Below are 15524 nucleotides of genomic sequence, written 5' to 3' on the forward strand. Positions count from 1 at the left end.
TGCCCCGCCCCGCGCAGGCGCAGGCGCGCATTTCCCGTGGCGCTCCGCGACGCGGGCGATTTGGAGGAATGGCGGGCGTTCGGCCTTCCAGTTGTTGCAAGGGATGCTCTTCTGCAAGCTGTACGTGTGGCGGTGACAAGGGCAAGTGGAGCGACTCCTCTCTGTTGGGCAGGCGGCTCGCGGAAGACTCGAACCGTCACCAGCTGCTGCAGAAGTGGGCAAACATGTGGAACTCCGTGAGCGCGGACGCGTCGGTGGCCTGTACAGAGGCGACGCGGCGCGAGGAGGCTGCGGAACCCGCCGAGGAGGAGGACAGGCCGCTGGTGTTTCTGTGCTCCGGCTGCAGGCGGCCGCTGGGCGACTCGCTGAGCTGGGTGACGAGCCAGGAGGACACCAACTGCATCCTGCTGCGCTGTCAGTTGCCGCGCCCGGGTGGGAAGTCGGGGTGGGGGTGAAGGGGGTGGGGAAGAGCTTGTGCCGCACCTGGACGGCCCGGGAGGGGAAGGGGAGGCGGCTGGTTTGGGGCCGTCCAGGGTTTTTAAAAGCAGAAAAATCTTAGAAGATGAGCTGTCCCAGGAAAAAGGGAGGAGGAGGGTCACCCCTGCACCTTGGGCTCACGAATGATGGGTCCTTTTCTGGGATTCCGCCAGCCCAGAAGAGCAGCGATTCAATCGGCGTCTTTGTGAGCATTGTACAGTAAAAAGTGACCTAAACTGTAAGCATTTGGGATGTGGCCACTCTCTATTACTCCGCACAGAAATTACCTAGCTGTTAATTCGTCAATAATATGTTAATGGTTTATTTAGGCCTGCAGGGGGATGTCAGGATTGGTTTTTCTTAGAATCTTAGTTGTGTTAGAGTTGTCAGAACACATTACTATCAGAATTTTTTTTTAAAGGAAATTTGTAATAAAAACACTAACAGTCTCTTCAGAACTGGAGAGGAAGGAGTTAATTGTAAACAAGTCAAGAAGGTGGCTTGAAATCCAGCTTCTAGAGAGAACATAGCCAGTTACCTCTATGTTTCTCTGCTTTGTTGATTTCATAGTATTTCCTTAGGGGAGTGGTTCACATGTATTTTTCTGAACGGCTGTAAAAATGGCTATTCTTTTTGAACTTGTGGTTTTCAAGATCAGATTTATGTCTGAATTCTATAAATATTTGGAAGAAATTCACTAGGGAGGTACCATTAATCCTCCCAATCTGTGTCTGTTGTTGGAGGTCTAGATTGTTTCCAGAGTTGCTGCCATTAGAACAGTGTGTACTTGGATTCTCTGTAGGAGAATCTCTTTTTCTTAGTAGGCAAGAAATAATACATTTGGTGTTTAACCTTTCATTTTATTTGTACTTTCTGTTTTTACAGTCTCTCTTCTATCATTTGCCACATACTTTTTTTTCCTTAAAAAAAAAAAATATATATATATATATATATATATGAACACATTTACTTTGCATCAGTTTTTAAATTTTTGAAAACTTGGGGCATCTGGGTGGCTCAGTTTGTTAAGCAACTGCCTTCGGCTCAGGTCATGATCCTGGAGTGTCAGGATCGAGTCCCACGTCAGGCCCTCTGCTCATCATGGAGCCGGCTTCTCCCTCTGCCCCTCGCCCCTTTCATGCTCTCTCTCTCAAATAAATAAAATCTTAAAAAAAAAAAAAAACTTTAAAAACTTATCAGCTTTAGATAATTCGATTTACTCCCCCTCTTCATCACTGCTGCTGTGAAAGATAAAGAAATGAATTCTTTGGGGACGCCTGGGTGGCGCAGTTGGTTGGACGACTGCCTTCGGCTCAGGGCGTGATCCTGGAGTCCCGGGATCGAGTCCCACATCGGGCTCCCAGCTCCATGGGGAGTCTGCTTCGCTCTCTGACCTTCTCCTCGCTCGTGCTCTCTCTCACTGTCTCTCTCTCTCTCAAATAAATAAATAAAATCTTTAAAAAAAAAAAAAAAAAGAAATGAATTCTTTGGTTAATTTCTATTCCCTCCTGCCTCGGTTTGAGTTAGTTTGATTATTTTTAGTTTGTCAAGGTTTATAACACTTACTCTGTTCTGTAGCCATAGCATGGTTGTTGAACCTTAATATACCTTCTTGTATGAATTTGTTTTTTTAACTCCAGGACTCTTATTAATACAAGGAAGCTTATTAATAGCTTTCTCATTTCTGAGTTGTTTATTTCATTATCTTCAGTAGACACTCTTCACCCCCACCCCAGTCCCCAAGAAAACTTCAAATTTGAATGGTTGGAAATGTCTTTCTGTTCTCTCTATACATGAATGGCAACCTGACTACATGTACAATTCTGGGGTCACACTCTTTGCTTTTTCCAGCCAGAGAGAAGCTAGTGCAAAGGCCCTGAGGTTAGTGTGGACATTTTAGGTGTGATATCCCTTCTTCATTTTCCTCCATCCCCTATCCCTTCCTTTAGTGCATCCTGGACCTGGATCCTCTGGAAATGTTTCCTGCTTCTGGGGTCAACTGTGACCCCATCCAAGACATGGTCTAATTAAAAGATTTTGTCCATGTCCCTAAGAACTCTGCATTTGAAACCTGGGCTTTTAGCATCTTTCTGGGGGTTTTCCCACTTTTATTATACCTTGCAGGTATTCTTCGCAGTCTGTGATTGAGGTTCTAATTGTTTCAGGTTTTACTGGCTGTTGAATTTTCCCTGCTAATTTTACTCCTTCTGTTAATGTCCGTGGTTTTCAGGGAAGAGAAAGAAGTAACTCTCATTCTGCCATCTTTTTTACAGAAGACCTCTGTACATTTAGTTTTGAACCACCTTTGTTTATATGTGACTCTGGGCTCTTATTTTTTCTGGTTCTCTGAGTGCTAAAGTAAAAATTGAGTTAGAGTTTCTTTAAATATCTGCAGGTGTATTATAGCAAACCACATTAAAACATTATTGTTACTTTGCTCTAGGTGTTTCCTGTAATGTTTCTGTGGATAAGGAACAGATACTATCCAAACGTAAAAATGAAAATGGTTGGTGAGTAAGGCTATTATCTGTGTGAATATATGTATTAGAGAAAATGTTTATTTTTCAACTAAAAAATCTTTATTAAGGTCATTACCAGTAAGAGTAGTTGGGATATAACTTTCTTCATGGTGATCAATACAGAATCAGTCATTTTAATGTAAGAATTTTTGAGTGATGGTAGTCATTTTTAGATATTGTGATGAAAGAGTTTCTGAATTTCTAAAGTCACGTTCTGACTCTCTCTTCTGGGTCTTTGGGCTTAGTGCTAAAGCAAGTTGAAAATAAAAGTAGAAAAAGAAATTATCTGTATCATAAAATCGCAGCCAAAGGGTGCCTTAGACCAATGCTACCTACTTTTTTTTTAATGTTATGTTACCCATAGAAAATGCTGGCGTCACACTCACATGCGTGGACATGTGGCCTGTTGAGGTAAACAGATAAGGCTGCACAAGGCCTGAAGCAACGAGCACGGGGGCTGCAGCAGTCCGAGGCTCGTGCTGCAGCTCCAGGGGTTGAAGGGATCACCATCTTGGCGTACCCGCCACCCACTGCTATAAGCCGCATCCTCAGTAGACTGAATGGAAGGCTCTGCCTATATAATTGTTGCCCAAAGTGTGTCTTAACTGATCTGTTTTAAGTAACTTTAGGTGGTATTAAACGGAAATTAATAATCATGTATTTGTTTTTTAGTGTGTATTTAAAAATACTCGTTTTTCATTTTAAAATAGTGCCGGAGGGTCCTATTCAAATAAAGTGTATTTCAATTTAAAAAATTACCCTCTTGGGTTGCCTGGGTGGCTCAGTTGGTTGGGCGACTGCCTTCGGCTCAGATCATGGTCCTGGAGTCCCGGGATCGAGTGCCGCATCGGGCTCTCTGCTCGGCGGGGAGTCTGCTTCTCCCTCTGACCCTCCCACTTCTCATGCTCTCTCTCTCTCTCATTCTCTCTCTCTGAAATAAATAAATAAAATCTTTTTAAAAACAAACAAACAAATAAATAAATAAATAAATAAAATTAAAAATTACCCTCCTTAAGGAGAATTAAATTAATAACAGTACAGGTAGTATGTGGATGTGCTGCGGGGACACAGGGGACCTCAGTCTGGAAAACCAGCCTTAGATCATTTTTCATTCTGTAGATAAAGAAAGACCTGGCGAGATTAGAAGTTTGCTTAAACCATAAGACTGTTTAGTAGAGCTAGGATGGTGCCCATGTCTTTCCTTCCTTCTTTTTTTGTTTTTTTTTTTTTTTTAAAGACTATTTATTTATTTGAGAGAGAGAGAGCGAGCGAGCACACGAGAGGGGAGAAGGTCAGAGGGAGAAGCAGACTCCCTGTGGAGCTGGGAGCCTCATGCGGGACTCGATCCCAGGACTCCAGGATCATGACCTGAGCTGAAGACAGTTGCTTAACCAACTGAGCCACCAGGTGCCTGTCTCTCCTTCCTTCTTGGAAAGTGTTCTTTCTTCTTTTCTTCCAATTTTAGTCTTTTGATGCCACTGTAACCATTTTTGCCATATCCACATACTAGCTTTGCTATCGTGTGCTTAAGATCTTTCATTACATTGACTCCAGATTTTTATTTAAATTTATTTCAAAAGGAATCTGATATATTACTGTCATATCATTTGCTTGAACTAGAAATTAACCACAGTGAAAACAAATTGTTATTAAACTCCAGCAGAGAGGCTATCACCTGACTGGTTCTGGGCCTGAGGTCTGGATTCTCACTGTTAAGAGATCTGCAGCTGTGAGATTCTTGTTAAAGATTTCCTAGCCCTGGGAAGGGGCGCCTGGGTGGCTCAGTTGGTTAAGCGGCTGCTTTCAGCTCAGGTCATGATCCCAGCGTCCTGGGATCGAGTCCCACATCGGGCTCCCTGCTCAGCAGGGAGCCTGCTTCTCTCTCTGTCTCTTCCTGCCACTCTGTCTGCATGTGTTCGCTCTCCCTCTCTGAGAAGGAAGTAAAGAAAATATTTAAAAAAAAAGATTTCCTAGCCCTGGCCTGAGACTTTCTTTTCTTTTCATAATTGGGACTGATAGGGAACTGAAAAGGGGAGTTGACTCCGACTCTGTGAGCCATTGTTTAAATAACAAAGTCCTGTTTACTTGTGTCACCCGAACCTATCACTTTTCCACATAAATTTAAATTCAAGACATTCACTAGGGTCCCATATTCTGCACTTGGGGAAATAATGCCATAATGCCTTGGGATGCTCATAAGTTTTTGATAGGCCTGTCCGACCGGGTCGCCACCTGAGCCATTCCGCAGCTGGCCAACAGGGGCACTCGTGGGTTTTAGAAACGTGTCGTGAAGTTAGCAGCACCGTTTCCTGGTTTTTTTCTGTCATTCGCTAAGGTTTTTACATGCTCACTCTTTTCTTCGAAAACTCATTTTCTTTGAAAAATCACCCTAGGATTTCTGGCACTGCTTTCTCAGTATTGTTCAGTGTTAAGGCTGAGTTCTGGCCAAATCCTGGCCGGTGGGAAAAGCAGAAGGACGTGGCAGTAACTGTCCTGCTCTCTGCATTGTTCCTCACAAGGTCACTCTGGAGGTGTGAACGGGTTTGCGTGTGTATTCCTCAGTGCTGTTTTTTGATTTGGGTAATCTGGGATAAGACACTGTTATCTGGTGATGAGTGTGTTTTGAATTTTAGGTTTATGTAAGGATCCTTTTTGGTGATTACACCTGCATCATATGTTTGTTCACAATCTTGGTAATTGTGTATGCAGCCACACAGGGATGATGAAGTTCGAGATGTAGTATGGACATCTTCCTGTTCACTCTTGGTAGTATGGATAGGGTTCCCTCCTGGGCTTTACTAAGAAATATAAAATAAAAAAGAACTATAAATTTGAACTATTAAAAAATATAATATTTTTTAAAATATAAAAATATAGAAACTTAATATATGACCAGTGGCATATTGTCTAGCTAATTATATCACCAGTAGGGACTTACCATTTATTGGGCATTTTGTTCTTTGTTCCATATGTAGCTGCAATAGTTAAAAAAGTCTCTATCTTTAGGGAAACAATAATGCAGTCTCTGATACATTGTTTGAGTCTTGGTTGGCTCTACTTTTTGATAACAGGAATAGCTCTGTAGTTATTACAAATGGCTAATACCAATAGGAATTTTTAAATAATAGCCATCTTTTGTGATGTATATTATGTTATGATCCCTAGATTTAAATCTTCAGTTATCAGTTTGCTATGTGTTGGGACTGTGATTTATTATAGATACTTATAGAACTGCAAGTTTGGATAGGTCAACTTGACAGGACATTTGGGTGACTGGATTCCAAGATTTTAAGAAGATACGAATTGACATTGTGGGGGAGATGATATTCAAATATGCAGAGCCTGAGATGAGAAGTAACTAGAATGAAGGAACAATTATGTGGAGAACCTGGATCATCAAGTAGAATATTTGTGAGTTGTCTGTGTGCAACATATCTGTAGTGGATAGAAGAGTGTTAGGTCAAAGTATAATTAAAAAGAGAAAGGCAGTCATGATCCCAGGATTCTGGGATCGAGTCCCACATCAGGCTCTCTGCCCAGCAGGGAGCTTGCTTCTCCCTCTGCCCGCTGCTCCTCCTGCTTGTGCTCTCTATCTCTCTGCCAAATAAATAAATAAAATCTTCAAAAAAAAAAAAGAAAGAAAGAAAGAAAGGCAACCCTAACAGATAGATGATGAGCACACGTCAGAGATTTATTTAACGCATTCCTGGGGGAGTCGGAGCCTGCCAGTGCTGGTTTAGGGAAGGAGTCTCTGTAGAACAAATCTAGTTACTGTCCTGCGGGACAACAGAGCCTCAGCCTTTGAGGTTACCTTTTCTAATAGCCAAGAACATTTGTGTCTCTACCAGACTAAAATTATTTCTGATTTTACAAACTGTCAATCTTATTAATCTCCTTTCTATAAGTTATCATCTAACTTCGGAGAGTCTGGGCCCTAATCAGTAGTACTGAGCAACCAGTGTGACCTTCCGGGAGGGCAGAGTATGGCCCATGGGCCAGGCACTTATTTTGGAAGTGTATTTTTATTGGAACATAGACGTGGTGTGGATTCAGTTATGTATTATCTGTGGCTGCTTCTGTGCTGTAATAGTAGAGGTGAGTCATTGTAGCAGACACACACAGCCTACAGACCGAAGATACTTGTTTCCCAGATCATCGCGGAAGGAATCTGCCTCCTTGTCCCCGAGCGTTCGTGACGCTTGGTGGGCTTGTTGGACAGTGTGCCAATAAAAGGGCATGTGGAATCCTTGTCTTATTTTTAATTTTTAGATAATTTTTCTTAATACCAGATGGAGGCATTTACATTCTAGAAAAACACCACATCAGTATCCTCCCTTGTCACTTTTTAGCACGTCCCTTGTCACTAGGTCCTGCAGGCAGTATAGCCTGGAGGTGACTGTCTACATTTTTTAATATAAATATCTCACTATTATTTTTTTCCTTCTTTATACATAACATGTGACCTAGTAGGGTTGGAATAACATATTTTAGCAACTTAAATACTAAGCGTTTGTGGGTTTTACCAGTGGGATTTTTGTGGTAACGAGTTGCTCCTTCCCTGGCTGAAGCAATGGCCCTTCCTCTGTGCAGCATTCTGGAGGCCCTCTCCTGCACGGGGTGCTCGCTCAGGCTTGGCTACGTGTACAGGTGCACACCCAAGAGCCTAGACTACAAGAGAGACTTGTTTTGCCTCAGTGTGGAAGCCATTGAAAGGTAAGTATACTGAATAAATGAAAACCTTGTAACTGATTTCTTGGAAAGTTGTTTGCAGAAAAATTGGTATGAAAACATCAGAACTAAATCAACACTGTTTGGTTAAAATATATTTTCAAGTAATAATTTCTGACAGTAGAGCCGGTGATTTTTTGTTTGTTTTGACCTGATGTATTTGGTATTGGAAAATCAGACATTATAAGTTGTAAGGAGAAGTCACTGTGAGAATGTTTTTTTCAGAATAAAAATAGGTTCAGTTTTCCATAAAAATTGATTTAGTTTAAGAGGATTTTTTAAGTGGTTGTGCGGATCAATATGTGTCGTCCATTTTATTCCAAGCCCCCTCTCCCAAGTTTTTAGCCATCTAGAATATGAAGGATTTGGAATTTCAAAACTGGTTAGGAAGGAAGTCCCTTTGGTCTTCTGGAAAAGCAGAAATACAAAGTCCAATAAAATCTTTTTAAAAGATTTTATTTATTTTCTTGCATCTAGTAAGGAATCACCTGTTTTTTTTCCCTGAGGCATGCGAGGAAGTGCCTTCATTCTCTAAGATTTCTGTAAAAAGTAGACATTTGGAAACAAGGCGGATAGGAGGCTGATGACAGATGTCAGTTAAAGAGTTTTCAGATAGCTTTTATTTATTTTCAATTTTTATTTATTTTTTTTTAAAGATTTTATATATTGGAGAGAGAAAGAATGCATGAACAAGGGGTAGGGACAGAGGGAGAGGGAGAAGCAGCCTCCCCATTGAGCCTGACATGGCGCTCAGTCCCAGGACCCTGGGATCATGACCTGAGCCAAAGGCAGACATATAACTGACTGAGCCACCCAGGCACCCAAGAGTTTCAGGCATCTTAGTTGCCTTCTAATTCATGAACCTTTTAAAATAGGAAACATGAAATTAAATCACTTATTTGACCCCAATGTATTTTCACTTATCCTGCAAAAGATGTAACCCTCAAGCCTTTAAAGATGCCTGAAAACCTTATACATCAGGAAAGAAGATAGTTTAAGAAGAAAAGAATTTTTTTTTAAGATTTTATTTATTTGACAGAGAGACACAGCGAGAGAGGGAACACAAGCAGGGGCAGTGGGAGTGGGAGAAGCAGGCTTCCCGCTGAGCAGGGAGCCCGATGCGGGGGCTGGATCCCAGGACCCCGGGACCATGACCTGAGCTGAAGGCAGATGCTTAAGGACTGAGCCATCCAGGCACCCCAAAATGAAAAGAATTTTAATGCCAAGGAACCTGGTTGGTTTTAGAAGTGTTTATTTACACTTTTGGGGTTTTTTTCAAAAGCCTTTATTTTTAAGCAATTTCTACACCCAGTTTTATCTCAAACGCATGACCCCGGGATGGAGAGTCGCGTGCTCTGCGCGCGGAGCCAGCGGGCGCCCCTGTTTACAGTTCTGTAAATTACTCCGCGCCACTTCCTTTCCCACCTCAGGGCGTTCTTCTTTCCTAAACAGGATGGTAATTGCCTGCTGCCATTTTACCTCCCGTGCCATTTTTCAGAAATATAATCACTAAGGCTTCCAAGGGGAGCTTGGTCTTATTTGACGAAAGAAGTGACCTGCTGAAGTGGCTGCGTGTGAGGAAAGACTTTGGAGGAAACGCCCATTCATCCACGTTCTTTGGAGAAATACTAGCACCTTCTTGTTTCCTGTTTAGACTTACTGGGTTACCAACCTGGGGCCCGTTTTCCTCGTTTCCAGGCCAACACTTCTCTTGTCTCATATTTTCTACACCGCGGCATCTCCTAACCCGAGAGAGCTGAGCAAAACATAACTTGGAGGATATTTGTTGAAGTTGGCAAATCCAAGTCACCAAGAATTGACTCCATATATTATTTACTAAAAGTCGAATTTGAAAGTACCCATGTTTCCCAAAACTTATAGAAAGCAAAAAAGCAGTGGCTTCTTCAGAATCTTTTAAAACTTTTTAATTATTGAATTTTGAGCTATGAGGGGCGCCTGGATTGGCTCAGTGGGTTAAAGCCTCTGCCTTCCGCTCAGGTCATGATCCCGGGGTCTCAGGATTGAGCCCCACATTGGGCTCTCTGCTCCATGGGGAGCCTGTTTCCTCCTCTCTTTCTGCCTGCCTTTCTGCCTACTTGTGATCTCTGTCAAATAAATAAAATCTTTTTTTAAAAAAAGGAATTTTGAACTATGTTAATGTTTTGCTACTCGGTTAACTAAAGACCAAGTTTGTTCTAGGAATGAAATACTTAGAATTGTGGATAATATAAAGCAATGCCCGGACCAGGGTATTTTGGAGAAAAACTTGATTTTAGGTGGTACAACTTCCTGTGTAAGTTAGTAGTAACAAAAACGTTATTTTATGTTCATTTGGTACAAATACATAGTGTAAGATAGAGTTAATGTTATTAACTAACATGAATTTCATATTTGTCTCTTTTTCATATTTTAACTTTGTACTGTGCTCTACCGCAGTTATATTTTAGGGTCCTCGGAAAAGCAAATTGTGTCAGAAGATAAAGAACTTTTTAATCTCGAAAGCAGAGTTGAAATAGAAAAGTCTCTAAAGCAGGTAATTCTGTTCTGTACTTTTTCTATCTTTGTATGAACAACTTCCTGTTGGTGAGCAGGCGCTCCTGTACAGACAGCCCTCGGAGCGGCATCTGGTTTGGTCTTAGTACTTTCCTGGTAAGGAAGAGCGCCTGGTTTATTTCAGGCGTTAACAAAGTTGATTTGGGGGTCAGCCAAACTTACGCTAAAGCTTTATCCAAAGAATTATAAGACGTTTCATGTCTCAATCAAAACCATATAGATCCAGAAACTCGTAAACTATATTTCATTTGATTCAGTTCTCCGGGTCTAAACAACCTGCAAGTGTTTTTGAATGCTAACGTCGCCCCATGGCAGGCAGGCAAGGTACTGAGGAGTGGATAGAAGCTCTAAGTTAGAGGCTGAGAACGATGCCTTATTTACATAAAATTCAGAGTATGCCTCTAAACACTTTCATGTATAATGCATAACTTTTTTTTGTTGTTAACTTATTTTTCTTTTATTTTTAGAAAATTTGAGTATAGTTGGCACACAATATTACTTTAGTGTCAGGTGTACAACTTAAGTATTTTGACAAGTTGATACATTATGCTTTGTTCACCACAAGTATAGCTACTGTCTGTCCTATTACCTCACTATTACAATATCGTTGACTGTATTCCTTCTACTCTTACTGCCATGGCTTACTCGTTCCCTAACTGGAGGCCTTCACCCATTTTGCCCAACGCCCCCGCCCCGGCAACCGCCAGTCCATTCTCTGTACTTATAAGTTTAATTCTGCTCTTTGTTTGTTTATTCGTATTTTTAGATTCCATTTATGAGTGGAATCAATAATATTTGTCTTTTTCAGCCTGACTTATTTCACTTAGCCTGGTCGCCTGTAGGTCCAACCATGTTGTCTCAAATGGCATGATCTCAGCCTTTCTGATGGCAGTATAATATTCCACTGTTAATTCGTGTGTGTGTGTGTGTGTGTGTATGTGTATAGAAATGCATAACTTTTCATAAATTTTGTTAATGATATGTATTTTAATCAGGTGTGATTTTAATCATAATCTATGTGTATCTGAAAATATTTTTTTAATTCAATAGATGGAAGATGTTTTGAAAGCCTTACAAACGAAGCTGTGGGAGGTTGAATCAAAATTGTCCTTTACCAGTTGCAAAAACTGAAATCTTCTAAGTGCCCCACTCTGGACTCCCTGCTGATGGACACTTCTTTCATATGTAGCGATTCTGGTTATTATTTCATTTCACCTAGAATGGAAGGAATTCTAAAGGGCTGTGTGTGTATTCTCTTGTTTTGATCAAGTGAGAAGAATTGTAGAACTACTTTACAGTATAATAAATGGTAAAGAGATGGTTATTTCCTGAAGTTGAATTTTAAAGCCATTTTATGATACTTGCTGAAACTGGAATTTAGTAGCTTTTGTGTTGATAAGAAACTGCCATGATCTTCTGAACTCCTCTGTCTGTACTGAGTTCATTATTCATTTCCTTTCAAAAAATTTTCATTCACCTTTAATACTTTGGGAAATATTTAATATTGAATGGCACGGAAATCTTAGGGGTTTTTCCTCCCACTGTGTGACTGACTGTCTCTGAAAATGGATGCATAAAGCTCTCTGAAGAAACCGGTCAGTTGAATCACTTGTCAGAACTGTTTGAAAACTTGCACAGGAGCCGAACAGCATAGCGTCTCAGGGTAGTAGAATTCCTCTGGGTCTGTTTGTTTACTACTATATGCCCCCCAAAATCTGGAATAGTATTTGCCAGAGAGACCAGTAGTCAGTCTCTGAGGGCGGGGTTCTGGGGAATTTTCCATAGTCTGTAACGTGAGACTTAGAGTAAGCCTGTGCTATCTTTAAAATCAGGAGGAGACTAAAGATGAAAACAAAGTATTTTAAGATTGATTGCAACAAGACTGAGTTGCGGTATATAATTGAATTCAGAAATCCTGACGCCGTGAAAGCCTGCCCAGGACTGTACAGGTAACCCAGATTTCTCCAGGCGCCTTTCTGGTTTTGGGTCCCGATGAGGCCGCACAACATTAGTACTCGGTATGGATGAGGAACTCAGCTCAGTTTCTGCTCAGGAGTTCCCTAATTATTTCTGAGAATACTTAAAGGTATCCCAACAAAAGGATTGACTGACTCATTGACAGTTATTATTTTTGATAGGTTGGCAGTAAGCCCTGGTAATTAGAGATTAGTGAGCCCCTTGGTCTTGTCTCGTGCAGACTTGCGACCAGGTAGAATATGGTAGCGAGACAGCACATACTTGTCCCTGCTGGCAGCGACACAGTCGTCTTGCCTCGGTCAGCTCGAGGCAGCCCCCGGTGTGTCCCCTCCGGTGCTTCAGGGCAGCTTGCACGCAAGTTCATTCGGAGCAGGTGGGCGAGTGCGGTAAGAGCAGGAATTCCTCTAACTTCCTGGTTGTGCAGCGGCAGCAGGCCGGCGGTCACGTTCAGGGCTGTTCCAAAGACGGGTGGTTTGGCTCCCTAATTCCTTTACTCTGCTCCTACTGGGGCAGGATTTTGAGTCAATCCACGCATCTTGAAAACTGCTCATTTCACCAGTGAAAAATCATTTCTAAGATCCACAGTGCTGACTGAGCATCTGTTGTGGATCAGGATACGGGTCCTGCTCAGGTGCTCTGGCTGCCTCTGGTGCGGGACTTGGATTAGCCACAGTTGCCGTTGCTGTCAGGCTGTCCTTGAGGTGAAGCTAACGGAACACTCCTGGGTGCAGAGGGAAGCTCACAAGCTTACATCACCCGCTCTGCACTGAAGCCCCTGGAAGGAGATCCCAGGAGACAGTTGCATTTTGTAAGGCGGAGTCTGCGTCTTTGGCCTCTGCCCGTGATGTCACTGAGGGATGTTCTTGCCTCTGCCAGAGAGCTGCTCAGGTTCCCGGACCGCTCACCTCGAGGCCTCCGGGCGGGAATTGTCCTCCCTGTGTGCTGCTCTGTGACACCTGCAAGAGGAGGGTCCCCCCCCCCCGCCAATGGCCAGCCTCTCCTGTTTCCCCAAAGGCTGGGAAGCCTGGCTTTCCTGGCTTTAGCCTGAGGTCTCAGAACGCTGCTGTGAAAACGCATCCTGTCACCGACAAGACTCGAGGCAATGGGTTCTTGTTTCTGTCTCTTGTAACTGGAAAACAGTGTGCTCTCGTTGCTGCTTGCCAAGTTCTGACGAAGCACGGCTTGTGGGCAGGAATGCGGGTGCTGAAGCAAGACACGGACATTCCGGCTCAAGTTGCAAAAGACTCATAAGAGTCTTCAGGCAGAGCTACCCAGAAATTGTCCTGTCAGCCATCCCTGTAAAGGGGCGCTCCCCTGTTCTTTAGGGAGAAGCTCTGGAAGCTGATACCAGGACCTATTACATGCCTTTCTAGATTCTTCTAACCACGTCTGCATAGAACATTATAGTTTCATCCGAGTGTGGGTTCTGTCCTCAGCAAATGCTCTCATCGTGTTTCTGAATTTCCAAGCCAGAGAGCCCACTGCGGTCATTGCTCTGTGTAGCACCCGCGCCGGGATGGAATGCGCCCTGTCTGGATGGTTCTAGTCAAGCTCTGGACATGTAAAATGGGCAGCATCAGGAGAAGGCCTCCTTGCAGAATTGGGTCTACACATGTAGTGGGAAGTTCCTGAACAAAGAAGCTGTGAGCGAGACTTCCCTCAGCTTGCGTTTGAGGGATGGTCTCACAGGTAGCAGAAATCCTGGGTCAGGATCCCAGTCGAACTACTTTCTTCACCCATGTGACCTTGAGCAAATTATTTAATCGTTTTGAGCCTTTGTTTCCTTGTCTATAAAATGAGGCTATAATAACCTTCCCCTGAATCACAGATTATCAAATTAGGTAATGCTTATGAGAGTGCTTTGAAAACTAAAGCATCACAAAAATGAAATGACAGTGATTTATAGCCTTGTTTAGAATAGAGTTGATCTGATTCCTTCCAACGTAGTATCCCCTTAAGATTCTAGGAGTGTAAAGGGAGAAATCTGAAACACCATAATAAAAATATATATATTACCATTTACTTCTTTCTCCAGTTACAAATACAACATATGAACATTGCAGAAATTTTGAAAAAATAGAGCAATGGCACAAAGAAGAAAATAAAGCACATAATCTCACAACTAAAAGAATTATGATTCACTTTTTGGGGTATATCTTTATAGTCATTTTTATATGCAAATTTGGAACCATACCAAACATACTGTTTTCACTTAAACTACTTCATAACTATGTTTCTGCATTATTAAATACCTGATTTTTAGTAAACACCTATTTTTAAGGAAACATTTATTTTAAAATCTGTTCAAGTGCAATCATATGGTATGAAATTCACACTTTCAGTGGCTTAACAACTGAGTTTACTTGTCGAATATGAGGGAAAGTGTGAGCGAAATCTTAAACCAGTTACCTCCGTCTGGCTCCAGGGCATGCAGGATCTGAGAGCCAGCTGTTAAATTGTCAGGAATTTTTTGAGTTGGTTGTTAAACTGTTGGTAGCTTCCTGTTGGCCGTGGCTGGGAGTGTTTATACCAGAAAAATCAGCACATGCTAAAGAACCCAAAATGCCCGCTTCACCCTGCCACCAGCTGGTTTCCCAGGACATTACTGTGCATTTTGAATCTCCCTCCATACTGTTTGTCTTAAAGTTTAGGGAAGGAAAATGAATTCTCCTTTTGTCACCCAGAAGATTCCGTCCTAATGTCTTTTCATTTAATAAATCTAAATTGAAGCACTGTATCTTAAGACTTTAGTGATTACAGCCACATTCTTTTTTTTTTCCTTTTTTAAAGATTTTATTTATTTATTTGACAGACAGAAATCACAAGTAGGCAGAGAGGCAGGAAGAGGGGAAGGGGGAAGCAGGCTCCCTGCTGAGCAGAGAGCCCAATGCTGGGCTCGATCCCAGGACCCTGAGCTCATGACCTGAGCCGAAGGCAGAGGCTTAACCCACTGAGCCACCCAGGTACCCCTACAGCAACATCCTTCACTGCCTGGAGAAAAAGCCGAAGTACCTGAAAGCTAATGACTTAAAATTTTGTATAAATAGTCAGTGTTATGTATATATATCTGTATATCTCTTTTTGTTCTTCCTGAATAAATAGTGGGCGGTTGCAGGCCTGTGAAGCAGCAGACGCGCATTTGCAATTGCTTTGAACTGAGGGAAGATCATTTACTCTTTGATCTAACCCAGACTTGTTTGGGTACTGATCATTAATTTTGTTTAATAAGAGCTGAGTTCCATCTCTATCTGGCAGGGGTTTATCTAAGCA

The 15524-nt window shown here is 42.2% G+C and overlaps 1 protein-coding gene across 1 annotated transcript; it reads left to right on the top strand.

The window, feature by feature from the left end:
- The first annotated feature begins 51 nt into the window (after nucleotides 1–51).
- On the top strand, nucleotides 52–11610 carry MIS18A (MIS18 kinetochore protein A). The gene is made up of 5 exons (XM_044251025.1): nucleotides 52–414; nucleotides 2921–2987; nucleotides 7587–7709; nucleotides 10161–10257; nucleotides 11328–11610. Exons 1-5 carry the CDS (start codon nucleotides 69–71, stop codon nucleotides 11406–11408), a joined length of 714 nt encoding a protein of 237 aa, XP_044106960.1. The 5' UTR covers nucleotides 52–68; the 3' UTR covers nucleotides 11409–11610.
- Nucleotides 11611–15524: the final 3914 nt, after the last annotated feature.

This window comes from Neovison vison, chromosome 6 (assembly GCF_020171115.1).
Source record: "Neovison vison isolate M4711 chromosome 6, ASM_NN_V1, whole genome shotgun sequence".
Lineage (NCBI taxonomy): Eukaryota > Metazoa > Chordata > Mammalia > Carnivora > Mustelidae > Neogale > Neogale vison.

What these genes read in the sequence shown, in the direction of transcription:
- MIS18A (XM_044251025.1), top strand. Translation starts at nt 69, where the DNA reads ATGGCGGGCGTTCGGCCTTCCAGTTGTTGCAAGGGATGCTCTTCTGCA. An exon ending in CGTAAAAATGAAAATGGTTG is followed by an intron (nt 2,988 to 7,586) that starts GTGAGTAAGGCT and finishes TCCTCTGTGCAG; the next exon opens with CATTCTGGAGGCCCTCTCCT. An exon ending in TAGAAAAGTCTCTAAAGCAG is followed by an intron (nt 10,258 to 11,327) that starts GTAATTCTGTTC and finishes TTAATTCAATAG; the next exon opens with ATGGAAGATGTTTTGAAAGC.